The sequence below is a fragment of the Dendrobates tinctorius genome, unplaced genomic scaffold (genome assembly GCF_039654945.1).
Source record: "Dendrobates tinctorius isolate UK_male_01 unplaced genomic scaffold, ASM3965494v1 ptg000173l, whole genome shotgun sequence".
Lineage (NCBI taxonomy): Eukaryota > Metazoa > Chordata > Amphibia > Anura > Dendrobatidae > Dendrobates > Dendrobates tinctorius.
In genome coordinates this window covers 8,024,977-8,051,664 of record NW_027361840.1, presented here as the reverse complement: position 1 = coordinate 8,051,664, position 26,688 = coordinate 8,024,977, and the positions used below count along the sequence as shown (strand labels likewise).

The window sequence follows — 26,688 nt, the reverse complement described above, 5'->3', positions numbered from 1 at the left end:
AATGATGTGGGCATGGCTGAAAATGAGTACTGCGACCATTTGGCAAGATGTGTGTTTTGTAAGAGGAGATGTTATTAGGTCTCTTCATCTTGTGTATGCAAACATCGCCTATAATTACCCAGCCTAGATCAAAGCGTTGGGCAAATGGTGCGTCGTGTGGTCCGTTAATTTGCTGACGTACCTTGTGCAGCCGGAGAATGTCTCTGCCAAGCAGAATCAGGATATCTGCGCTGTTGTTGAGGGCTGGTATCTTGTTTGCTATCCCCTTGAGATGTGGGTGATGAAGAGCAGCCTCTGGCATTGGGATCTCTTCTCGATTGGATGGAATCTGGTTACACTCGACAAGTGTGGGTAAGGGTATCTCCACGGTGTTGTCGAGGGATGTCGCTATAAGACCACTGGCCCTTCTCCCAGAGACCTCTGTAACACCGCTGCAGGTACCTAAGGTGTAAGGGTAAGCATTTCCCTTTAAGTTAAACATATCAAAGAGTTCTGACCTTGCAAGTGATCGGTTGCTCTGATCATCCAAGAGGACGTACACCTTCGCGGCTTTCTCTGGATGACCGTTGGGATATACGTTCACCAGGCAAATCTTCGCACAGGACTTGTCCCAGAGACCTTCTCCGCAGACTTCTGTGCATGAAGAAGATATTGTGGTATGACTTGCAGTTTGAGCTGCGTCCTCCCCGCCATGGCTCGTGGTGGGGGAAGGAGTACGTGTAGAGTCAGGACGGTATGGGTGGAGTGCTTGTACGTGATCCTCACTGTCACACTCCATACACTTAATTGTAGTTTTACAGTCTTTAGCAAGGTGTTCAGTAGAAGCACAACATCTGTAGCATACCCCGAACTTCTTTAGAAGTTCCTTGCGTTCTTGGAGCGGTTTCTTCCTGAAGCCGATGCACTTTTTTAAGGGATGTGGCTTCTTGTGGATGGGACACTCACGATTTGGGTTCTCTATCTTTTCACCCTTGTTGCTCTTGCCTGGGGCTGATGTTGGTAAGGGAAGAATATCCGTCTTCTTCACTGAAACTGGACTCCTGCGGTTTCTGTCATTCGAGCGTGTGCTCATGTATTTAGAATTAGGTGAAGCTGGGCCACTGGATTCTCCGTAGGAAAAGCTTGGGTCGTTCTTACGCTCTGCAATGTCTTTTATAAACTCACAGAAGTAGGAGAACGGAGGAAATGACACTTGATGGTCTTTCTTGTATTTTGACCCTATTGTAGTCCACTTCTCTTGTACATTGTATGGTAGCTTGGAGATAATGGGGTTTACTCCACGAGCAGTGTCCAGGTAGCTAAGGCCAGGTAGGTGGGTGTCTGCCTTGGCCAGCTGGAGCTCTAACAGCAGGTCACTGAGCTCTAGGAACTTTGAACTGTCCTTGCTTGATATCTTTGGAAAACTCTGTAGTCGCTTGAACAGTGCATCCTCTATGGCTTCTGGACTGCCAAAGTTTCTCTCTAGTCTTTCCCATGCAGCCATGAGACCAGCCGTTGGATTACTGATATGTACAGACCTGAGTCTCTTGACACGCTCTGTGGATTGTGGTCCTAACCATCTGATCAGCAGGTCCAGCTCTTCCGCAGCAGTGATGCCGAGGTCACTAGTTACGGTTCTAAAGGCACTTTTCCAACCTCTGTAATTTTCAGGTTGGTCGTCGAACCTTGTGAGACCGGTTTTAGTAAGTTCACGGCGAATCATGTACCTTGCGAAGTCGGACATGTCTGTTCTTTCTGACTTAGGATGCACAATTGTAGGCTGAGCGGTGTTGTACATAGGGGTGGAGACGTCTTGGCCTTGAAACATGGGGAAGTATGGAGTGGCATATGCATTTAGTCCAGCAACTGGTTTGGTGGGTATAGTTTCTGCTACCTGCGGAGGTGGCACTGTGTGGTTGTCGAGGGTATAATGACCTGCCGGCAAATTGGGTTGCATGTAGGTATTAGCCTGTGGAGTTTGGTGAGATGCAGGGTTTTGGCGCATACTGGAATATGAAGGAAGTTCAAGTTTGGGAGCATTGTACTGACCTTGAATGCAGGATTCTGTAAGTGGATCGGCATCCTGGTGCTCTGGAGAAGTGTCAACACCATCAGGAGTGTTAGTGATGATCTGCGGTTCGCCATCTTGGCTTAGCACGTAGTCTCTTGTGCGTTCAATAGGGTCTTCTGCCTCCATTTCACACAAACTGACGCTGTCTCTTTGACTCCCACTGACAGCCTGCTCGAGTACCTTTAATTCTGCCATGGCTGTTGCATACTCACATTCCTTCTCTAGAGCTTCCATGCGTGCCGCTTCAGCATCCATTTCTGCTCTCTTTTGTGCAGCAGCTGCATCCATTTCTGCTCTCTTTTGTGCAAAGGCAGCTTGTACCTTAGTAGTTTCAGCCTTAGCACGTGCTCTTATAAGCCGCTCAGTGAGAGTAGAATATTTTGATGAACTTGACCTAGATGAACGTTTTGAGTGCTTACCCGATTTGGAAGAGCGAGTTGATGCATCTGGTGTCCGTGCGATTCTAGCCTCTATCTTGGCTTTAATGTCTTGTACAGTGAAGTCTCTTTCAGAATTAAGCTGCTGGAAACCTTGCAATTCGTTTAAAGTCTCTGGGAGATTCAGTTTCTTAAGGAGAATAATGTATTGGTCACTCTTCTCCATATACATTTGGTATGCTGTGAATAATTGTTCTAGGGCTCCCTCTGGTGGTATCACATGAGAAGCAGGCCTTGATACAGTGTCTATGTGACTCAGCACTTTCTTCCATACTGAAGACACATCACTATATAATTCACATTTTGCAGTCTCTAAATTCTCCATGACTTTCCATGTGGGTTTGACTGTACGTTTTCCCCTTTCGCTAGATGGTGGATGGGGGTCTGGGTCTCTTTCCTGTGCTTGTAAGTCTGGTAGGGACATTGTATTCCTTGCTTCAGACATGATTAGATTGCAGGCAGGAAGAGTGGATGATGAGGGTTATACTTCTCACTGTTCAGCAACAGGAAATACACAGACTCTGCACAGAGTTGATACTTTGTATCTAATGCTGGAGCAGCTGCAGGGTCCTGTATAATGATGGGAGTTATATTCCTCTCTGTTCAGCTGCAGTGTGTGGCTTCTATGCACGCTGGGGTCTGGCTGGAACTGGGTTACAGACTATCTGGGAAATGTCCTTTTCCACTGAGATTCAGCACAGACCTTGAGTTACTGTCTCTGAAGGCAGGTTATTCCTTTTTACTGTTCTGACTCATGGATATGTAGAACGTATGGTGCCTGGATAGACCTCTCTTTCTGGGCCCCTTCCGTATCGACCTGTACTCACGTTCATACCGATTAATCAGACAGCTTAACTCAGCCACGATCTCATGTAAGAAGACTCCAGGAAAAGATGGATGCTTTAACTGAAATTCTTGTATTATGATGAAAGCAGCAGGTAAAAAGGAATATTCTTCAGAGGACATGTAAGAAGATGCATACAGATGGAGGGACGATCACAAAATGGAGAATGAAGGAGGGAACAAACATACAGTACATCACAGGACTACATGGAGAGAGTTGGAACAAAATACAGGGAAAGGCAAACTTCTGCCTAGCAACAGAGATGCAACACAAACAATGCAAATATTAAATGATTTCCCAAGTCGTGGGACATGACACCCACCAACACATCATGTTTTCAGGATTTCCTTAGCATTGCTCAGGTGATAATTGCTTCACCTGTGCAATACAAAGGAAATCCTGAAAACATGACCTGTTGGTGGGCCTTGAGGACTGAAGTTGGGGAACCCTGGTCTAAATAATAAACCAAATGGACTCATTTGAACCCTGAGCGTGCCAGTGTTTACCTCAAAGACCTGCAAAGTGAGTAATCCCCATCCACTCACATGGTGGAACCTTACAATATACTGTGTATATATATATTTATATATATATATGTATTTATATTGCACGGAAAGATAGATAGCAGAATAGCCGTTAATTCATTTGTTGGCTTCTGTAAAATCATTGCAGAAGCCAACAGGATAGGAGAGATGGTTTACATACAGTAAACCCATGCAGAACAGTTAGAGTTATATATTATTTCATTCACATTTGTTATATATTATAACAATATATTCATTATAACATCACTGCTCTAGAGGAGATCTGCATGGAGGAATGGGCCAACATACCACCAACTGTGTGTGCCAACCCTGTGAAGACTTACAGAAAACGTTTATATATATATATATATATCCCCCATCCAGATATATATATATGTGTATATATACACAGTATGAGGAACCAGAGAAAAAAGGAGCGAGAGATTATAAGAAGGTAAAATGGTATAAATTTTAATTCTATAGATTCACTAAAAAACATCACACACAGAAAAGGTAACAAGGAAAGTACACCAAGATTCATGCCAATAGGACGGGAAAACACCCCTACAAAAATACCACCAATATATATGTAGGGAAATCATAGTCAAGTGACCAGAAAGCATAGCAAGCGCCTTTCTAAGACAAAAAAGTCATTTTAGCTGAGTGGCTAGGGGCTTACCAGACTAGTGGGGGCATCACAGAGGTGATGCCCCCACTAGTCTGGTAAGCCCCTAGCTACTCAGCTAAAATGACTTCTTATCACCTCTCGCTCCTTTTTTCTCTGGTTCCTCATGTGTTTTGGAGTTGGTGAAGTTTATTATAGGGAGGCACATCACTGGGTGTTCCCTTCCCTTGCATTAGTATGCAACTGGGTTTTGTTGCAAACAATATATACTGCTGTATATATATATCTAGTTTGATTCACATCTACTTATTCGGACACACTCCTGTGATGTTTTCACCAATATTTATGTGCGCTCTCTACACACATTATCATGTGGTGTTTTTATCTAATCATGACACTTTATGATGTGACTGACCATATGTCTTTTGGATCATCTGCACTTAGGCAGAAAGTTCAGGCTAGGGTCAGATCATGCGCCCCTGAGGTGGATGAGGGAATGGGAAAGGATGCCTTGGCGACTTATGCATCAAATGGCCAAGTTCTCCAAAAAATATGACATAGTTGTCATGGGAGATTTCAACTATCCAGACATTTGTTGGGAATCTCTCTCAGCCAAAACTAACAGGTCAAGGAAATTCTTATCCTCTCTTGCTGACAACTTTATCTTCCAAAAGGTAGGGGAGAAAACAAGGGGAACTGCTACCTTGGATCTAATCCTTATAAACAGGGAGGAAATGGTTGAGGAGGTAAAAGTGGCTGGAACCCTAGGAGGTAGCGACCATGCTATTTTAGAATTTTGGATAACTAGAGGCGGAAGACCTGTGAAGACTCAGACGTCAAGGTTAGATTTCAGAAAGGCAGATTTTAAGGGATTCAGAAAGAGAATTGGAGGGATCCAATGGCTGGATATCCTTAAAGACAAAAATGTCCAGGAAGGATGGGAAATCTTGAAAAATGAAATTCTCAAAGCACAGTTGTTAACAATTCCGAAAAGAGGGAAGAATAGGAAGCATTTAAGGAAACCAGGATGGGTGAACACAGAACTTAAGCACATGCTAAAAAGGAAGAAAAAAATGTTTATAAAATGGAAAGAGGGAGGCATATCTAAAGAAGAATATAATGCTGTCTGCAGAATCTGCAGGGCACAAATCAGATTATCTAAAGCTGAAAATGAATTGAGGCTTGCAAGAGATGTCAAAAGCAATAATAAAGGATTTTGGGGATATGTCAAAAGTAAAAGAAAAGTCAAAGATGCTATAGGATTTTTACAGGATGAAAATGATGAAATGGTAAGACAGGATGTTGAGAAGGCTGAACTTTTAAATTCCTATTTTGCATCTGTTTTCTCTCAGAAAGGAAATGTAACACCAACTGTTATTCACTGTCCTATTGAGGGAATAGAAGAATCCAGGATATCTATAAACAGAAAGATAGTGAGGAAACACTTAGCTAACCTAAATGAATTCAAGTCTCCAGGTCCAGATGAATTACACCCCAGAGTACTGAAGGAGATAGCAGAAGAAATTTCTGAACCACTCTCCATAATCTTTGAAAATTCTTGGAGAACAGGAGAAGTGCCAGAAGACTGGAGAAGAGCAAATGTTGTTCCTATCTTCAAAAAGGGGAAGAAGGTGGACCCAGGCAACTATAGGCCGGTGAGTCTGACTTCTATACCAGGAAAGATCTTTGAACAAATTATTAAACAACATTTAAGTCAATACCTGGATAAGAATGAAGTGATCAAACAGAGTCAGCATGGGTTTGTAACTAATAAGTCATGTCAGACTAACTTAATTTCCTTCTATGACGGTATCACTGATTGGGTGGATCAAGGAAATGCTGTAGATATAGTATATCTTGACTTCAGCAAAGCATTTGACAAAGTCTCTCATACAATCCTTATTGAAAAAATGACTAAGTATGGAATGGACAAGGCAACTGTTAGGTGGATTCATAGCTGGCTTAGTGATCGGACCCAAAGAGTGGTCGTAAATGGCTGCACATCCAGTTGGAAGAATGTCTCAAGTGGGGTACCACAGGGCTCTGTCCTGGGCCCTGTATTGTTCAACATCTTTATCAACGATTTAGATGAAGGAATTGAGGGTAAACTGATTAAATTTGCTGATGACACAAAGCTAGGAGGGATAGCTAATACTAGAGAAGAGAGAGAGAGGATTCAAAAAGATTTAAATAAACTGGAGAAGTGGGCAGTAACTAACAGAATGGTTTTTAACAGGGAGAAATGCAAAGTACTACATCTGGGCAATAAAAATGAAAAAAGCATATATAGAATGGGAGGAATAGGGCTAAGTGACAGCACATGTGAAAAAGACTTGGGTATACTAATAGATCACAGACTGAATATGAGTCAACAGTGTGATGCAGCAGCAAAAAAGGCAAATGCAATTCTAGGATGTATTAACAGAAGCATACAGTCTAGATCACGTGAAGTCATTATTTCCCTCTACTCCTCTTTGGTCAGACCTCATCTGGAATATTGTGTCCAGTTTTGGGCACCACATTTTAAAAAAGACATCAACAAACTGGAGCAAGTTCAGAAAAGAGCGACCAGAATGGTGACCGGTCTGCAAACCCTGTCTTATGAGGAAAGGTTGCAGGATTTGGGAATGTTTAGTTTGCAAAAGAGAAGACTGAGAGGAGACTTAATTGCTGTCTACAAATATCTAAAGGGCTGTCACATTGTAGAAGGATCAACTTTATTCTCATTTGCACAAGGAAAGACTAGAAGCAATGGGATGAAACTGAATGGGAGGAGACACAGATTAGATATTAGAAAAAACTTTTTGACAGTTAGAGTGATCAATGAGTGGAACAGGCTGCCACGAGAAGTGGTGAGTTCTCCTTCAATGGAAGTCTTCAAACAGAGGCTGGACAGACATCTGACTGGGATGATTTAGCGAATCCTGCTTTGAGCAGGGGGTTGGACCAGATGGCCCAGGAGGTCCCTTCCAACTCTACGATTCTATGATTCTATGACTAGGTGGTTTCTAGCGCTCCTGGACTTTAGATTACGTGTGGAGCATAGGCCCGGAAAGATGCATTGTAACGCAAATGCCCTGTCCAGTCTTCCCTGTTTAGCAAGTGAGGGTGCCAAAAGGTGTCTTTGGGCGGGAGGGCATATGTGACAAAGTCACTGGCAAGGTGATGGAAGGGAGATATGGTTTGGAAAGGTTAATGGCTTCAGTGATGTAAAACTCAGAAGTTTTCCTCCAGCACATTAAGTGTTGCGAGGGGTTAACTAGACAATTTGTTTAAGGGGTGGGGTTTGTTTGGACAACTATAGTGTGGGTGAAAGGTTCTGGACCTTATCTCCACCCCAGGGCATGGTATCGGGCTTAAATAGTTGACCCCCAGAGGCATTCAATGTTCAGTAGGGCTGGAGGGAGGAACTCCAGCATTTTGTGTCCTGAGGAGGAAAAACTGAGCAAAGTGTGTGGGTATTATCCGGAGCGGGCAGACCCAGCAGATGCAGAGACTGTATATCATTGAGTTTTGATTTTACCGCTTTGCCCGATGGGCTGTTTATTTTCACTTCAAGTTGGTCCGACCCCTTGAGCTGAACCTCTAGCTATGCCTCTGTGGAGGCATACATTGTGGATGTAAGGAAAAGTTTGAGAAGGGTTCCAGTACTTTCCCGGTATGACAACTTCCTGTCATGGAATGATTGAGAATCTTGCGACAATTTCTTTCCTCTGTGTATAAATCGGATACCATACGCATGGTTTGTGTGCCGTACGATATTTTCCTTGCACATATAGACCTCCATTGAGGAGTCTCAGACAATTTGTGCATCTACTTGCACCATCAAGATTGTTGATACCTTTTCATCACCTGATTCCATGGATTTTGTCTTCAGGTAAACAGTGTCTGAAGTTGACTTTTCAGTCTTCAGGTTCAATTTGTCGCCTCTACAAGAACTTTTAGCTCGGCTATGTGCACACGCTGAGTATCTGCTTGCAGAAATTTCGGCAAGGTTTCTGTATCTCTTGGCAGGAAAAACGCTGTGGCAAAAACGTATATTTTTGCATGCATCTTTTTGCATGCCTTTTTGCAGCTACATAAATATATCTAAAAAAGTTTTGAGATGTAATTTCTTGGTTCAACACCTTTTTTTTCGTGTTGGTCCAGTGGCATCAGAGTAATGGGATTAGGGCTTGTTGGCAGCAGCTGTCATTGACATCTAGCTCTAGGCTTAGTAATGAAAAGTTGCATAGGCTGTAACCAAACAGCAACTGTTAATTTTAAAGAAAAAAAATGAAAAAAAACTGCGTGGGCTCCCGCGTAACTTTAATAACCAGCAGAGGAAAAGCTGATGGCTGAGAGCTGATGTTAATATTCTGGGAAAGAGCCAGTAGCCATAAATATTCCCAGGCTATTAATATCAGCTCACAGCTTTTTGCTTAGCCTTTACTGGCTAGTTTACAGGGAAACTCCAGAAAAAAATTGACATAAGGTCCCCCTATAAACTCTAACCAGCAAAGGCTATGCAGACAGATGTGGGCTGATATTAATAGCCTAGGAAGGGACCATGGATATTGGCCCCTCCCAGACTAAGAACATCAGTTCTCAGCCACCCCAGAAAAGGCGCATCTATATGATCCTCCAAATCTGACGCTTAGCCTTGCTCTTCCCGCTTGCCCTGTAGCAGTGGCAAGTGGGGCTCATATTTGTGGGGTTGGTGTCACCTTTGTAAAGTCCGGTGATATCAAGCTCACAGGTTAGTAATGGAGAGGTGTCTATAAGACGCACCCATTACTGACCCCATAGTGATATTGTATAAAAACCACAAGCCAGAACAAAGCCCTTTATTTGAAATAGCGACACAGACTCCTTTAGTGATCTTAATTAAACCATACTTACCAAATGCCTAATCCATCAATGCCAACGTCTCCTGCAACAAAAATAAAATAATAATCCACAATATTCCTCACCTGCCCACAGAGAAGATAATCTATAATGTCCTATGATGATCCTGATCACTTTGGGACCATTCACTGATGTGACTGCTCTCAAAGACAGCCAGCAACACAGAGTGTCACTGAGCTGCCGTGAGAATGTTCTCATGCAGCGGTGCCGTGAAGGCACCAGAGCTGATCAGCTGATGAACTCCAGTGAACTCTCACGGCAGCTCAGTGATACACTGTGGGACCGATTACCTACTGTCAGTGTATCGCCAGAGGCCGGGCAGAGCGGTCGAGATGTGACTGTTCTACACATAAGATCGCTGTGGGACACAATTTCCTTTTTTTTTTTTAACTGTGAGCGCAGGCGCCGGCTGATGAGACTACGTCTCCCATCAGTAGCTCCTGCTGTCACTGTTCTCAGTGACAACAGATGTAGCCCGATGGGAGCAGTAATCTCATCAGCCCATGCTTGGAAAGCTTTTTACCGCAGGTCACCACTGTGAGTCACAGGCACAGCTGCGAGGTCACGCTGACTTCTGACAGCGCTACCCCACAGCGCTCTGACCGACAGTCTGCGGTAGCATTACCGCGGGTGACAGTCACAGCTGCGGGAGAACAGAGAAGATACAGCCAACAGCACACAGATCAAATAAGGGGATGCATGCTCCAAAAGTCCCGGGACCCAGCAGGAACCATAACTCACAATGAATAAAAAGAAGGAACAGCATCCAATCCGGGTGAAAATAGTCAGTCCATTTATTCTGCCATCAGTACATCAGTACAACGTTTCGACCATAATCTGGTCTTACCAGTGGTAGCGTTGCCGCCGATAAGAACTACCGTGCTGGACATTCCCACGCTGTCACACAGATAACAGCGTGGGAAAAACTATAGGAAGCCGGTAAAAGAGCAAACAAAAACTCGGCAAATCTGGAAACATTTTTATACCTGCGTTTTTGCTGCGGATTTGACTGACTCAATTGAAGTCAATGGGTGAAAAATGCTGCAGAAACTTACAAAGAATAGACATGCTGCACAAAAAAAATGCACGGCAAATATGCATGGAAATTTACTGATCATGTGCACAACACTTCAGGATTGTCATTGAATTACCTTGCATAAGGATTCCATAGCATTTTTGGCCTATTTCCATGTGAAAATACGCGCAAAAACTTTCATTATCACATTAAATCTATTAATGTACATTACAGGATGACGTGGGGAAAAGGTAAGAGAGAAGTCCAAAATTTGTGCAGCCATAGACTGTGGCACCCAGGATAACTGCCCCATTAGCCACCCCCATACTCCGGCACTGGTAATAGCTGTAGTACTTCCGGGTCATTATTAGTAGCAGCAATGGAGTCTCTGAACTTTACAGCTCAGATAGATGTGAAGTAATGATAAAAAGAGTCAACAGTTGAGTCCATGTAAGATCTGCAGAGACCGGCAGCGCAGAGGTCTGACCGGCACAGCCAGCTACCCCACGTCCCCAAGCAAGTCTGTGGCTGCAGGTGAGATCCCTACAAGTCTGTGGTGTCTTACTAAAAGGTATCGGTGGTCTCCGTCTCTACTGTATGTGGCCCTAACAAAGAGAAGCATAAACCTGGGGACACATTTACTTTTAGCTATAGGACATGTCCACCAGGACCCCCATCTTACACTACAACAGCCTAACGCCTGTCCTGACTGAGGATCGGCTTGGAGTGACCCCCCCATCTGGTCAGCCATCCCCTGCAACCTCTTTGTGGAGAGGACTCTTTCCATGGACTAGAGACCAGGACCTCCAATCACCATCCTTCCTTCAGTTTTCTATTTTCATTATTATTTTCCTTTGTCGAGCAAAGAAATTTGTGATGATCCAAAGAAGTCACTGGTGAAAGTCATCGATGCGCATCTATTGGATGTGTGTGGAAAACCCTATTGATATGTGATTGCGATTGTTGAGTAATGTGCATTAGCGCTCTACTGAAACGGAGGCAAGAAAGGGGTCCTAGCAGTCAGACCCCCACCAATCTGAGATATTATCACTCAACCTGTGGATAAGCTATCACTCGTTACCAAAATCCATATCCCATTAAGGCTAAAATACCAGCACCAACGGGTTATTCTGCATTATCATCCATGTTCATCATTAATCAATGCAATCATCATTCTCCATCATTATCATCGCAATTATCTATCTGCTCCTCATCATCCCCCAATTATATCACTATCATTACTTCTCACAATGGTTATCATCATCATCATGGCGCCTTCTTCTTAGGCATCATTCGCATCATCCTCTGTAAATAATCCTCCCATCATCATCTTCTGTAAATAATCCTCCCATCATCATCCTCTGTAAATAATCCTCCCGTCATCATCCTCTGTAAATAATGCTCCCATCATCATCCTCTGTAAATAATTCTCCCATCATCATCTTCTGTAAATAATCCTCCCTTCATCATCTTCTGTAAATAATCCTCCCATCATCATTCTCTGTAAATAATTCTCCCATCATCATCCTCTGTAATTAATTCTCCCATCATCATCCTCTGTAAATAATCCTCAAATCATCATCTTCTGTAAATAATCCTCCCATCATCATCCTCTGTAAATAATTCTCCCATCATCATCCTCTGTAAATAATTCTCCCATCATCATCTTCTGTAAATAATCCTTCCATCATCATCTTCCTCTGTAAATAATCCTCCCATCATCTTCTGTAAATAATCCTCCCATCATCATTCTCTGTAAATAATTCTCCCATCATCATGCTCTGTAATTAATTCTCCCATCATCATCCTCTGTAAGTAATCCACAAATAATCATCTTCTGTAAATAATCCTCCCATCATCATCTTCTGTAAATAATCCTCAAATCATCATCCTCTGTAAATAATCCTGCCATCATCATCCTCTGTAAATAATCCTGCCATCATCATCCTCTGTAAATAATTCTCCCATCCCCATCCTCTGTAAATAATCCTCCCGTCACGATCCTCTGTAAATAATCCTCAAATCATCATCTTCTGTAAATAATCCTCCCGTCATGATCCTGTGTAAATAATCCACAAATCATCATCTTCTGTAAATAATCCTCCCATCATCATCCTCCTTCTCCTCATCCCCCATATTTCTCACTATCATTCTTCCCTCATAATGGTTGTCATCCTTCTTCTCCTGATCATCATCCTCCCATCATCATACTCCTCCTCCTCACTATTATTCTCCTCATCACCATCTATCACATTGTCATCTTCTTATTTCTCATCCATCGCCGTCATCATTTTGCTTCCATGTTTATCATCATCATCTTCCTCATCTTGGCTGTCATCTTTATCACTTATTCTTCTCTCTCATCACTACCACCCCCTGTTTGTTCTTCATAATCATCATTCATCCTCTTCCTTTCCATCATCATCACTTTCCATAAAAAAACACAAGGAATATTATATGTTGCCGAGTTTATTTGTATCTCTTGACCTTTTGGAACACTCACTTCTACACTGTGTCGCTTCACGTCTCGTAAATAAGCCAAAGTGCAGCGAGTGAAAGCCGCAATCTCAGATCCTGAAACCTAGATGAATCCGATCGGACTATTACTGCCTGGCGGCAGCCGGCAGGGCCTTCTCGGGCATCGTCTTCTACCAGTCCTGTTCGCAGTAACATCCTAAAATGGAACAGGAAAAGCATGAATAGTAACTTTTAAAGGGAACCAGTCACCTGCTTCGTGTGGTCCTCACTGGTCACGTCTCACTTTGGTCCCCGGCTCAGTGCAGGGGGTCTGATGTCTCCAGGATTTCAATGCTCCCTGACTGACAGTGCACGTTACAGGCCCTTCAGATCGTGGACCCTGCTTCTCCTAAACAAGGCCTAATACAACCATTAGAGAAATAGTAAGTCACTTTCCTTCTCCACCCTTATGTCAGTGCATGGGATCCTGTCTGTGATATAGTGCAGGTCATACAGGTAGGACATCGACAGACTCTCATGGTGTCTCAGCCAATTCCAATGCAGTATGGGTTATGTGCCTGCCTCTGGTCCTGCAGATCCCAGATTGTAGGAGAGTTGACAATGAGTCCACCACCCTTTAGCAAAATGACGGACATCTGATACCTAAACCCCACTGTTCTGTCATGGACTGTCCAGGATTGATATGTCCTTTTTCAAAGTTTTCTTCTTGCCATACAAATGTAACATATTATAGTATGTTACATCTTCTGTGAATCAACAGAAAATTGCAGTGAAACATTGCATGTGTGATGTGAATGACTTGATTTGAGATGGGCGAACCAGAACAGTAAAGTGCAGGATCTGCATCAAACACCTAGTGTCTGTGCATTGACCCCGAACACTGACTACTGTTCGGGTTCTGCAGCTCGAACAAAGCTTGTTGAAAGGATGCAGTGCAGCCAATCAACAAGCTTTACTGTGTGGGCACTTTCAGCTTATGTTAAGTATTGGCATGGCTGTGATTGGCTGGTGCACACGGTGTAAAGAAAAAAAATGTTTTTGATAACCAGTGAAGGCAAAACCGACAGCTGTGGGCTCTATCTTGGCTGGTTATCAAAAATAGAGGGGTCCACATGCCGCTTTTCTAAATTATTTAAATAAATAATTTAAAAAAACAGGGTGGGGTTTCCCATTTTTGATAACCAGTCAAGCTAAAGGAGACAGCTGGGGGCTGGTATTCTCAGGCTGGTAAGGGGCTATGGTTGCACCAATTCTGGAGCTTTGCCTGGCTCTTACCACTTGCCCTAGTGCAGTGGATCGTTGTGGGACATAGCCATTAATGCATTATAGGTGGAAAGATGAGCATAACTTTGCTTTTTATTTAAATTTTTGGTGACTAAATGGGTAGAAGAGAGTCATGGAGTTTCTAATTCAATTAAAGGAATTTACTCTCTCTCTGTCTTTATTACATTTGACTATAGGATTAGTAATGGGGGTGTGTGATTGATGCCTCTCCATTACTAACCTGTTGTCTTGATATCAGTGGCCATAAAACAACTGACATAGACCACACAAGTAATACTCCACTTGCCACTGCACAAGGGCAAGTGGGAAGAGCCGGGCAAAGTGTCAGAATTGGCGCATCTGATAGATGTGCCTTTTCTGGGGTGCTGCGGGCTGCTATTTTTAGACTGGGGAGGGCCAATATCCATGGTGCCTTACCAGTCTGAGAATACCAGCCTCCCAGCCCTCTGCTTTAGCTTGGCTGGTTGTCAAAAATGGGGGGACCCCACACCATTTTTTAAAATCATTTATTTAAATTAAAAAAAAAAATGGTGTGGTGACCCCTCTATTTTTGATAACCAGGCGCCGGCTGGTGAATACTTTCATCATCGTACTTCTGCTCTTGCTGCTGTCAGCGGGACCAGGAGTACAATGATAAAAGTAGTACTCTATCATCAGCCGATACCTGTGACCGGCGGTAACCTTTTTCCTGCCGGTCACAGCTACTGGCTTATATGCTGTCATCTGTATGACCGAGTGGGAACCATAGTGCTCTGACCGGCAGTAATGATCTTACTGCAGATCAGAGCTGGTGTTACTCGCACTGTTGTACAGACGACAGCATGGGAAACTCCGATTGTTTGGCCCCCCATTCATTTGAATGGGGTCTGGGTATGGGTCAAGTTCAGGTACCGTTCTGGTACCTGAACTAAACTTTTTTTAAATGTTTGGCCTAACCCAATGGACCCTATCTTCAAGGATCTGCCAATCACTAGACTTGATTCATTTAGCGCCAACGCCTAATATGTCAGAAACTCCCCAGGGTTAATAATGTGCCACTCAATAGCATGGCAGAGGTTTGATTGTGGGGACTATGTGTGGTTAACATTAGCAAGTCCATGTTCCAGGTAGCTTGTAGAAAGCATGTATGGTTCCTGTTTCACACCTGTAGAGGTCAAGCACCTGCAGAAAGTGCAGAAGACTGAGGAAGAAGAAGTCGTGCAACTAGAGATGAGTAAATACTTTGAAATTTAAATTTGTCAGGTTCTTTACATTTGTCAAAAATATTCGATTTTCAGCAAATTGATTTACCACGCAATGCAATATTGCAGTCTCCAACTGTCCTGAAAAGATGTGTGTAACTCTGAGATCTCCTGGGACAGTGTCCAACCCATGTCAAGCTCATTAATACAAATACAGCTTTAGAATTGTCAAATATCAAAGAGTGCTCACAATAGAAACAGATCTTAACCAGTGGTAACTAGTGTTGAGCATTCCGATACCGCAAGTATCGGGTATCGGCCGATATTAGCGGTATCGGAATTCCGATACTTAGTTCCGATACTTTTGTCATATCGGATTCCGGAATCGGAATCGGAATAGGAAGTTCCCATCATGCTATGAGCCTGCTTGCTTTGATTAAGCCAATGGGAATCCTTCGAAGTGTGGGCACATCCTGTTAGGCATGTAGGCATGTTAACTATTGGCATGGCTGTGATTGGCTGCCGAAATGATGTCATGATGCACTATAAAAGCCACCGCAGCCGCCATTTCTGGTCACTCTGCTGTGAATTCAGTTAGGGACAGGCTGCTGTAGAAGACTGTGAGGGACAGTTAGAAATAGCGATTCCACCAAACATCTAGTGCTTTACCCAGGCTACATAAACCACCACTGTAGCCTTCTTTGCCCTAGCAGCAGTGTTCACAGCTGTCTGCAAGGGCTGTGTGAGTGCAGCTCACGCTGTGGAGTGGGTCCTGCAGCCACGTCAGGCTGTAGGCCACCCAGTGTGATCACTGCTGCCTCATACATCTTTTATTTTTTGAGCTGCATTTTTTACATAATTTCAATCTAGTGTGCTTCCATCCGTATCCATATACGTTGGTTGCAAACACTAGTAGTAGACAGCGGAGCCTTTCTGCAGCCTTTCAGTGCTAGTGTCCACTTTGCTGCACTGTTCACGGCTGTCTGAGAGGTCTCTGACTGTGTGTGAGTGCAGCTCATGCTGAGTAGTGTGTCCTGCAGCTACGTCTGGCTGTAGGACGCTCAGCGTGCGTCAGTGCCTCACACATATTTTTATTTGAGTGCAGCTCATTTTTTCTTCTATTAGTGTGCATCCATCCGTCTCCATCTACGGTGGTTGCAAACACTATAAAGGAGTACACAGCGGAGCCTTTCTGCAGCCTGTCAGTGCCAGTGCCCACTTAGCTGCACTGTTGACGGCTGTCTGAGAGGCCTCTGACTGTGTGTGAGTGCAGCTCACGCTGAGTAGTCCTGCAGCTACGTCTGGTTGTAGGACGCTCAACGTGCGTCACTGCCTCACACATATTTGTCTTTGAGTGCAGCTCATTTTTTCTTCTCCTATTAGTGTGCATCCATCCGTATCCATCAACATTGGTTGGTTGCAAACACTATATAGGAGTAGATAGAGGAGCCTTTTTTTCTGGCTTGTGCCCTGCCGGCGCAGCCAGATTAGTATTACCCAATTTTTTTGGAGCCTCATCTTTTGCATTGTAGGTTACCTGCCTGCATTGTAATAGCTCCAAAAAGTTGGTGATACTATCAGTTTCAATTCTTTGTTCACATACTTTGAGTTTGTTTCCAACAAAGAAACCACTAAAAAAGTTCACCAAACACTACATTTTGAACTTGTGTAGGCCACATCAGCTCCTATTAAAGTCTAGTCCACACACACACACACTTCATAAAATTAGTGTTTCTTGTACCTGTAACCAGCTGTTCAGGAATAAGCACACTAAGGCCCCCCTTTGTACTTTTTTGCCTATCTTAATCAGTCTTGCAAGATGAAGAAGGCAGGGAGTAAGGCGCGTGGGCGTGGGCGTGGAGTTTCAGCAGGGAGAGGACGTGGGGATTCTGCAGGGAGAGGACGTGGGGATTCTACAGGTAGAGGACGTGGGGATTCTGGGCCTGCTGCGGGCACCAGTGGATCAGCATCCCCCAGTTTTAGCAGGCAACAGTCCTTTATGCGCAGCTTTGTAGGACCTCAACGTACCCCACTGCTGCGGGAGGAACAAATTGAAGCCGTTGTCGGATGGATGGCAGCTAACGCATCGACTTCAATTACTTCCGCATCCTCTCAGGGTCAGAGCACCGAAGAGCAACCATCTGTCTCTTCACCACCTGCCAAAGTGCCCAGGCAGTCAGAGAGACATGGACAGGAGCCATCACAGTCTCTACTTCTGTTCTCGGAATCTGTTGGCTTGGAAAGAGGGGGCCAGCCAAGCAGCATTCCTGAATGTGAAGAAGAGGGATTATGCAGTGATGCGCAACTTCTTTGTCCCTCTGAATCTGAAGAGGCGAGTGGGCCAGTGCCTATGGTCAGCACACCTCAGTACGCATCAGATGATGACGAGACTCAGTTGCCACTTTCTGGTGCGTACGGTGCTGGCGAGACAACCCCGGAGAAGCAGCTGTTTGAAGAGGGGAGGGAAGATGATGAGGTCCTTGACCCATCATGGCGTGAGCAACAGGAAGGTGGTGGGAGCAGCTCGGAGGAAGAGATTCCCCTACCGGCCAAAACAGGAGGCAGAGGGAGGGGGAAGACTTGGTTGCCTGTACCCTCCACTTCGGCACCCGTTAGGAGCATTCCTCCTTCCAAAGGCAAACCGGGCGCTCACAAGAGTTGCAGTGCGTGGTCCTTTTTTGACACAGTTGCAGATGACATTTGCTTTGTCAAATGCAAGCTGTGTCATCAGAGAGTCAAAAGAGGGAGAAATGTCAGCAACCTCAATACCACAAATATGTGGAAACATGTGCGCACCAAGCACGAGTTGGAGTTGCAGAGACACCCTGAAGACGTAGGCCAACGTACAGCACCACCTACCACCTCTTCAGTTCGTGTTGGGCCCTCTTCCTCCAGCTCACACACTGCTGGTTCGGCTTCCTCACAGGATCGCCAAGGAAGAACCTCTGCCACTGTTGTCCGGAGACCCTGTCAGATTACACCCATAGCAGCACGTTCCCATCCATCACAGCCATCGGTAGCACAGGCATGGGATAAAAGGCGCCCTTACTCGGCAAACCATCCCCGAGCACAGTCTCTGAATGCTGGCATTGCCAAACTTCTGGCAGTTGAAATGCTGTCATTCAGGCTGGTGGACACTGACACCTTCCGGGACTTAATGGCATTGGCAGTCCCCCAATACAATGTGCCCAGCCGCTTTTATTTCAGCAGGCGAGCCGTCCCTGCCCTGCAGAAACATGTTGAGGGCAAAATAAAACATGCGCTACTAAACGCCGTTAGTAGCAAGGTCCACCTGACCACCGATGCGTGGACCAGTAACCATGGACAGGGACGATACCTTTCCCTCACTGCCCACTGGGTCAATGTTGTGGAGCCGGGTACGGATCTGGAGAGTGGCGCTGTACGTGTTCTTCCAACGCCACGGATTGCAGGACTCCAGTCTGTACACATAGACTCCTCCTCCTACTCAAGTTCCTCAGAAACAGCAGAGCAGGAGCCTGTTACGACCGATATGAGCACAGCCGTGGCCAAACGTCAACAGGCTGTACTCAAATTAATTTCTTTGGGGAATCGAAGCCACACAGCGCAGGAGCTCTGGAATGCTATCAAGCTGGAGAGCGATGTGTGGTTTGGGCCAGCGAATCTCCAGCCGGGCTTGGTAGTGTGTGACAATGGCCGAAATCTGGTGGCAGCTCTTGGCCTAGGCAACCTCACACACATCCCATGTCTGGCACATGTTCTTAACTTGGTCGTGCAGAGCTTTCTGAGGGACTATCCGGATCTTGCTGCACTGTTGCACAAGGTCCGCATAGAGTGCGCTCACTTGCGACGTTCCAGCACGGCAAGATCGCGCCTCGCTGCTCTGCAGCGACGATTTGGCCTTCCGGAACATCGCATCATATGTGACCTACCCACCCGGTGGAATTCAACGTTACATATGTTGGAGCGGTTGTGTGAGCAGCAGGCAGCAGTCATGGAGTACCAGCTGCATCAGGCGCAAACAAGTCGCACTGTGCGCCGTTCACACTTCAGCACCATTGAGTGGGCCTCTATGAAGGACATCTGCCTCGTTTTGCGTGCCTTCGATGAATCCACGCGGATGGCGAGTGCAGATGATGCACTAGTCAGCATGACTGTCCCCATTATCTGCCTGCTTCAACAAACACTGCAAGCACTAAGGGATGAGGTTTCAGAAGAGGTGGAGGATGAGGAGTCCCAAATGCCATCTGCTTCTGGACAGTCTGCGCTACGTGTTTCCTCACAAAGGCCTAGGCAGGGGACACTTTGTGAGGAGGATGAGGAGGAGTCGATGGAGGAGGAAGACATCTCTCCAGAGGAGGGAGGTACACAAACCTCTACTCAGTATGTACAGCGAGGGTGGGGTGATGCAGAGCAGGCCGAGGTCACGCCTCAAACAGGGGACAGCGGTTCTTTGGCAGTTGGGAGTCTGCAGCACATGGTTGATTTCATGCTGCAGTGCCTGAGAAACGACCGCCGCATCGCCCACATTCTCGTCTCGGCTGATTATTGGGTGTACACCCTCCTAGATCCTCGCTACCGGGACAGCGTACAAAGGCTCATACCAACGTTGAACCGGGAGCGTAAAATGCGGGAGTACGAAGAGTCACTGGTGCAGTCCATAATGTTTTCCATTCCACCCGACAGCATTGTTGCTAGTGCTTTACAAAGCAGCTCTGTGCGTCGAGGCAGTGGAGGAAACTCTGCACAAAGAGGGAGCAGAGGCAGCGCCGCAGCACAAGGCAAGACCACTATGGCCCAAATGTGGCAAAGTTTTGTGTGTCCACCACAATTGTCTACACCATCAGCGACGCCTCGAGTCAGCAGGAGGCAACGCTTCCGTCAGATGGTGTCAGACTACATGTCTTGCCCTGTCGCTGTACTCCCAGATGGCTCTTCCCCCTTCAAGTTTTGGGTCTCTAAGCTGGATACATGGCCAGAGCTTAGCCAGTATGCATTGGAGGTGCTGGCTTGCCCTGCTGCCAGTGTATTATCGGAACGTGTCTTTAGTGCCGCAGGTGGTGTACTAACAGACCGTCGCACGCGACTATCTTCCGATAATGTTGACCGGCTGACTTTTCTGAAAATGAACAAGGCCTGGATCTCCAAAGACTTTGCCATTCCTCTTACAGACTAAATTAGTGGTTGGCAACTGTATCCAGGTCTGCTGGTGTGTTCATTTTTCTACCACCTGAACTATAATCCCTTTGCTTCAACACAGCCAGTTGTCGCTCAGATGTGTCGTCTGCACAGAGAAACACACTAGCTCCTGTGTTAGTGGGGTTCAGTAATGCCAGCTGATCCCCTGCTGTGTGGACGGCAAAGTCACCAGCTCCATCAACATTCAAACCACTACTGATTTTTAACCGTGCCCAACTTAGGTCTCTGGCTCCACTGTCTCTACTATTTCCCCTGACCTCCAACCCCGCCATCTACATCTCTGAAGTGGCGTCAGCACAATCTACACTTGTTCCTGTGTTCCTGTGGCTCAGTCCCATCAGTTTATCCCCTGATGTGTGTCCGGCAAGGTCTCCTGCTCTGTCCACATTCCCATAACCAGTAGTGGGAATGAGGACAGAGCTGGCGAACTTGCCGGACAAACATCAGGGGATCAACTGACTGGACTGAGCACCAGTAACACAGGAACAAGTGTAGATTGTGCTGACGCCACTTCAGAGATGTAGCTGGCGGGGTTGGAGGCCAGGGTAAATAGTAGAGACAGTGGAGCCAGAGGCCTAAGTGGAGCATGGTTAGAATCAGTAGTAGTCCACAACCTCCATAAAAACCGCTGCCCATTGGCCTCTGCATGCGGCATGCGTAATCCTGGGCTCCAACAGCGTCAGTTGGTGTTCAGAAGTGTCGTCTCCACAGAGCCAAACACATTCGTTCGAGTGTTAGTGGGGTTCAGCACTGCCAGCTGTTCCCCTGCTGTGGAGATGGCAAGTCTCCTGCTGCCTTCACCTGCCAAAATCCAGTAGGCCACAGCCTGCTCCTCGCCTAATCCTGGGCTCCAACAGCGTCAGTTGGTGTTCAGAAGTGTCGTCTCCACAGAGCCAAACACATTCGTTAGAGTGTTAGTGGGGTTCAGCACTGCCAGCTGTTCCCCTGCTGTGGAGATGGCAAGTCTCCTGCTGCCTTCACCTGCCAAAATCCAGTAGGCCCCAGCCTGCTCCTCGCCTAATCCTGGGCTCCAACAGCGTCAGTTGGTGTTCAGAAGTGTCGTCTCCACAGAGCCAAACACCTTCGTTAGAGTGTTAGTGGGGTTCAGCACTGCCAGCTGTTCCCCTGCTGTGGAGATGGCAAGTCTCCTGCTGCCTTCACCTGCCAAAATCCAGTAGGCCCCAGCCTGCTCCTCGCCTAATCCTGGGCTCCAACAGCGTCAGTTGGTGTTCAGAAGTGTCGTCTCCACAGAGCCAAACACATTCGTTCGAGTGTTAGTGGGGTTCAGCACTGCCAGCTGTTCCCCTGCTGTGGAGATGGCAAGTCTCCTGCTGCCTTCACCTGCCAAAATCCAGTAGGCCCCAGCCTGCTCCTCGCCTAATCCTGGGCTCCAACAGCGTCAGTTGGTGTTCAGAAGTGTCGTCTCCACAGAGCCAAACACATTCGTTCGAGTGTTAGTGGGGTTCAGCACTGCCAGCTGTTCCCCTGCTGTGGAGATGGCAAGTCTCCTGCTGCCTTCACCTGCCAAAATCCAGTAGGCCCCAGCCTGCTCCTCGCCTAATCCTTGGCTCCAACAGCGTCAGTTGGTGTTCAGAAGTGTCGTCTCCACAGAGCCAAACACATTCGTTCGAGTGTTAGTGGGGTTCAGCACTGCCAGCTGTTCCCCTGCTGTGGAGATGGCAAGTCTCCTGCTGCCTTCACCTGCCAAAATCCAGTAGGCCCCAGCCTGCTCCTCGCCTAATCCTGGGCTCCAACAGCGTCAGTTGGTGTTCAGAAGTGTCGTCTCCACAGAGCCAAACACATTCGTTCGAGTGTTAGTGGGGTTCAGCACTGCCAGCTGTTCCCCTGCTGTGGAGATGGCAAGTCTCCTGCTGCCTTCACCTGCCAAAATCCAGTAGGCCCCAGCCTGCTCCTCGCCTAATCCTGGGCTCCAACAGCGTCAGTTGGTGTTCAGAAGTGTCGTCTCCACAGAGCCAAACACCTTCGTTAGAGTGTTAGTGGGGTTCAGCACTGCCAGCTGTTCCCCTGCTGTGGAGATGGCAAGTCTCCTGCTGCCTTCACCTGCCAAAATCCAGTAGGCCACAGCCTGCTCCTCGCCTAATCCTGGGCTCCAACAGCGTCAGTTGGTGTTCAGAAGTGTCGTCTCCACAGAGCCAAACACATTCGTTCAAGTGTTAGTGGGGTTCATCATTGCCAGCTGATCCCCTGCTGTGGAGATGGCAGTCTCTCCTGCTGTCTCCGCATTACAAAGACAGTAGGCCTCTGCCTACACCCTCCTATTTCCTGGGCTTCAACACAGCCAGTTGTAGTTCGGAAGTGCCGTCCACACGGAAAGAGATACTTGCTCCCGTGTCTCAGTGGGGTTCAGTAATGTCAGCTGATCCCCTGCTGTGTGGATGGCAGTCTCTCCTGCTGTCACCTCATTCAAAATACAGTAGGCCTCTGCCTACACCCTCCTATTTCCTGGGCTTCAACACAGCCAGTTGTAGTTCGGAAGTGCCGTCCACACGGAAAGAGATACTTGCTCCCGTGTCTCAGTGGGGTTCAGTAACGTCAGCTGATCCCCTGCTGTGTGGATGGCAGTCTCTCCTGCTGTAAACTCATTCAAAATACAGTAGGCCTCTGCCTACACCCTCCTATTTCCTGGGCTTCAACACAGCCAGTTGTAGTTCGGAAGTGCCGTCCACACGGAAAGAGATACTTGCTCCCGTGTCTCAGTGGGGTTCAGTAATGTCAGCTGATCCCCTGCTGTGTGGATGGCAGTCTCTCCTGCTGTCACCTCATTCAAAATACAGTAGGCCTCTGCCTACACCGTCCTATTTCCTGGGCTTCAACACAGCCAGTTGTAGTTCGGAAGTGCCGTCCACACGGAAAGAGATACTTGCTCCCGTGTCTCAGTGGGGTTCAGTAACGTCAGCTGATCCCCTGCTGTGTGGATGGCAGTCTCTCCTGCTGTCACCTCATTCAAAATACAGTAGGCCTCTGCCTACACCCTCCTATTTCCTGGGCTTCAACACAGCCAGTTGTAGTTCGGAAGTGCCGTCCACACGGAAAGAGATACTTGCTCCCGTGTCTCAGTGGGGTTCAGTAACGTCAGCTGATCCCCTGCTGTGTGGATGGCAGTCTCTCCTGCTGTCACCTCATTCAAAATACAGTAGGCCTCTGCCTACACCCTCCTATTTCCTGGGCTTCAACACAGCCAGTTGTAGTTCGGAAGTGCCGTCCACACGGAAAGAGATACTTGCTACCGTGTCTCAGTGGGGTTCAGTAATGTCAGCTGATCCCCTGCTGTGTGGATGGCAGTCTCTCCTGCTGTCACCTCATTCAAAATACAGTAGGCCTCTGCCTACACCGTCCTATTTCCTGGGCTTCAACACAGCCAGTTGTAGTTCGGAAGTGCCGTCCACACGGAAAGAGATACTTGCTCCCGTGTCTCAGTGGGGTTCAGTAACGTCAGCTGATCCCCTGCTGTGTGGATGGCAGTCTCTCCTGCTGTAACCTCATTCAAAATACAGTAGGCCTCTGCCTACACCCTCCTATTTCCTGGGCTTCAACACAGCCAGTTGTAGTTCGGAAGTGCCGTCCACACGGAAAGAGATACTTGCTCCCGTGTCTCAGTGGGGTTCAGTAATGTCAGCTGATCCCCTGCTGTGTGGATGGCAGTCTCTTCTGCTGTCACCTCATTCAAAATACAGTAGGCCTCTGCCTACACCCTCCTATTTCCTGGGCTTCAACACAGCCAGTTGTAGTTCGGAAGTGCCATCCACACGGAAAGAGATACTTGCTCCCGTGTCTCAGTGGGGTTCAGTAATGTCAGCTGATCCCCTGCTGTGTGGATGGCAGTCTCTCCTGCTGTCACCTCATTCAAAATACAGTAGGCCTCTGCCTACACCCTCCTATTTCCTGGGCTTCAACACAGCCAGTTGTAGTTCGGAAGTGCCGTCCACACGGAAAGAGATACTTGCTCCCGTGTCTCAGTGGGGTTCAGTAACGTCAGCTGATCCCCTGCTGTGTGGATGGCAGTCTCTCCTGCTGTAACCTCATTCGAAATACAGTAGGCCTCTGCCTACACCCTCCTATTTCCTGGGCTTCAACACAGCCAGTTGTAGTTCGGAAGTGCCGTCCACACGGAAAGAGATACTTGCTCCCGTGTCTCAGTGGGGTTCAGTAATGTCAGCTGATCCCCTGCTGTGTGGATGGCAGTCTCTTCTGCTGTCACCTCATTCAAAATACAGTAGGCCTCTGCCTACACCCTCCTATTTCCTGGGCTTCAACACAGCCAGTTGTAGTTCGGAAGTGCCGTCCACACGGAAAGAGATACTTGCTCCCGTGTCTCAGTGGGGTTCAGTAATGTCAGCTGATCCCCTGCTGTGTGGATGGCAGTCTCTCCTGCTGTCACCTCATTCAAAATACAGTAGGCCTCTGCCTACACCGTCCTATTTCCTGGGCTTCAACACAGCCAGTTGTAGTTCGGAAGTGCCGTCCACACGGAAAGAGATACTTGCTCCCGTGTCTCAGTGGGGTTCAGTAACGTCAGCTGATCCCCTGCTGTGTGGATGGCAGTCTCTCCTGCTGTAACCTCATTCAAAATACAGTAGGCCTCTGCCTACACCCTCCTATTTCCTGGGCTTCAACACAGCCAGTTGTAGTTCGGAAGTGCCGTCCACACGGAAAGAGACACTTGCTCCCGTGTCTCAGTGGGGTTCAGTAACGTCAGCTGATCCCCTGCTGTGTAGATGGCAAAGTCTCCTGCTGCCTACACAGTCGTACCACTACTGATTTTTAACCGTGCTCCAATTAGGCCTGTGGCTCCACTGTCTCTCGTATTTCCCCTGTCCTCCAACCCTGCCAGTTACAGCTCCGAAGTGGCGTCTGCACAATCCACACTTGTTCCTGTGTTACAGGTGTTCAGTCCGGTCAGTTAATCCCCTGATGTGTGTCCGGCAATGTCGCCTGCATGGGAATGTGGACAGAGCAGGCGACATTGCCGGACACACATCAGGGGATTAACTGACCGGACTGAACACCTGTAACACAGGAACAAGTGTGGATTGTGCAGACGCCACTTCGCAGCTGTAACTGGCGGGGTTGGAGGACAGGGGAAATACGAAAATCAGTGAAGCCACAGGCCTAAGTGGAGCTTGGTTCAAATTAGTAGTCTACAACCGATCTTAAAATTTCTTCAATGCAGCCTCAGCCTGCTCCGTGCTTGTCCCTGGGCTTCAACACAGCCAGTTGTTGCTCGGAAGTGCCGTCTTCACAGAGTAAAACACTAGCTCCTGTGTTTGTGGGGTTCAGTAACGTCAGCTGTTCCCCTGCTGTTTTGATGGCAATCTGTCCTGCTGCCACCCAATTGACAGCACATCAGGCCTCAGCCTGCTAAGTGCTTGTCCTGGGCTCCAACATCGCCAGTTGCTGCTCATAACTGACTTTGGCACGGGTACTCCCTCCTGCCCAGCTTGGTTCCAGCCCTGCCTGCTGTTTCCGGGAAGTGTCAATGTCAGTTTGCCACCCCAAGTTGCCATGTCGTGTTGCGGTTGGGTTAGCCGAGGCTAGGGTGCCAGCAGTTTAGGTGCTTCCTATGTGGACTGCGGGTTCTGGTAAGAAAGGCTTGTTCCATAGTGCCAGTAGGACAAGCACCCCCTGTAGGACTGTGTGATTCGGTAACTGCGGCCAGCTTGCGGCATGCCAACTTTGCTTTTCAGGGGTAACTTCTGATACCCCTCCGGGTTCCAGCACCGTCAGCTGGTTCTCATCAGAGCCTTTGGCCTAGGTGCCTCCATCTCGGTATCCGAGTTCCGGCAACGTCTGCTGGTCCTTGGTAGTGCTTTGTAGCACAGGTACCTCCTGCTTAGTAACCGGGTTCCAGCACCGTCAGCTGGTCCTCGGTTGTGCCATTGGCTCTTATTCCTTCTGCTGCCCCTCCGGGTGCCAGCACTGTCAGCTGGTCCTCGCTATTTCCATTTGCTCTTGCAGCTTATGCTACCCCTCCGGGTTCCAGCACCGTCAGCTGGTTCTCGTCAGAGCCTTTGGCCTAGGTGCCTCCATCTCGGTATCCGAGTTCCGGCAACGTCTGCTGGTCCTTGGTAGTGCTTTGTAGCACAGGTACCTCCTGCTTAGTAACCGGGTTCCAGCACCGTCAGCTGGTCCTCGGTTGTGCCATTGGCTCTTATTCCTTCTGCTGC

The 26,688-nt window shown here is 47.2% G+C and overlaps 1 protein-coding gene across 2 annotated transcripts in view; it reads right to left on the bottom strand.

The window, feature by feature from the left end:
- Positions 1 to 12,830: 12,830 nt before the first annotated feature.
- The window catches only part of LOC141054009 (cathelicidin-related antimicrobial peptide Bf-CRAMP-like), a 75,205-nt gene continuing 61,347 nt past the window's right edge, over positions 12,831 to 26,688 (bottom strand). For both annotated transcript variants that reach the window (XR_012221328.1, XM_073551151.1), the window contains exon 4: positions 12,831 to 13,056. Coding sequence is in view for 1 of the 2 variants with exons in the window: in XM_073551151.1 (XP_073407252.1) it covers positions 12,964 to 13,056 (93 nt within the window). In the remaining variant the exon portion in view is untranslated. The remainder of the gene's footprint in view (positions 13,057 to 26,688) is intronic.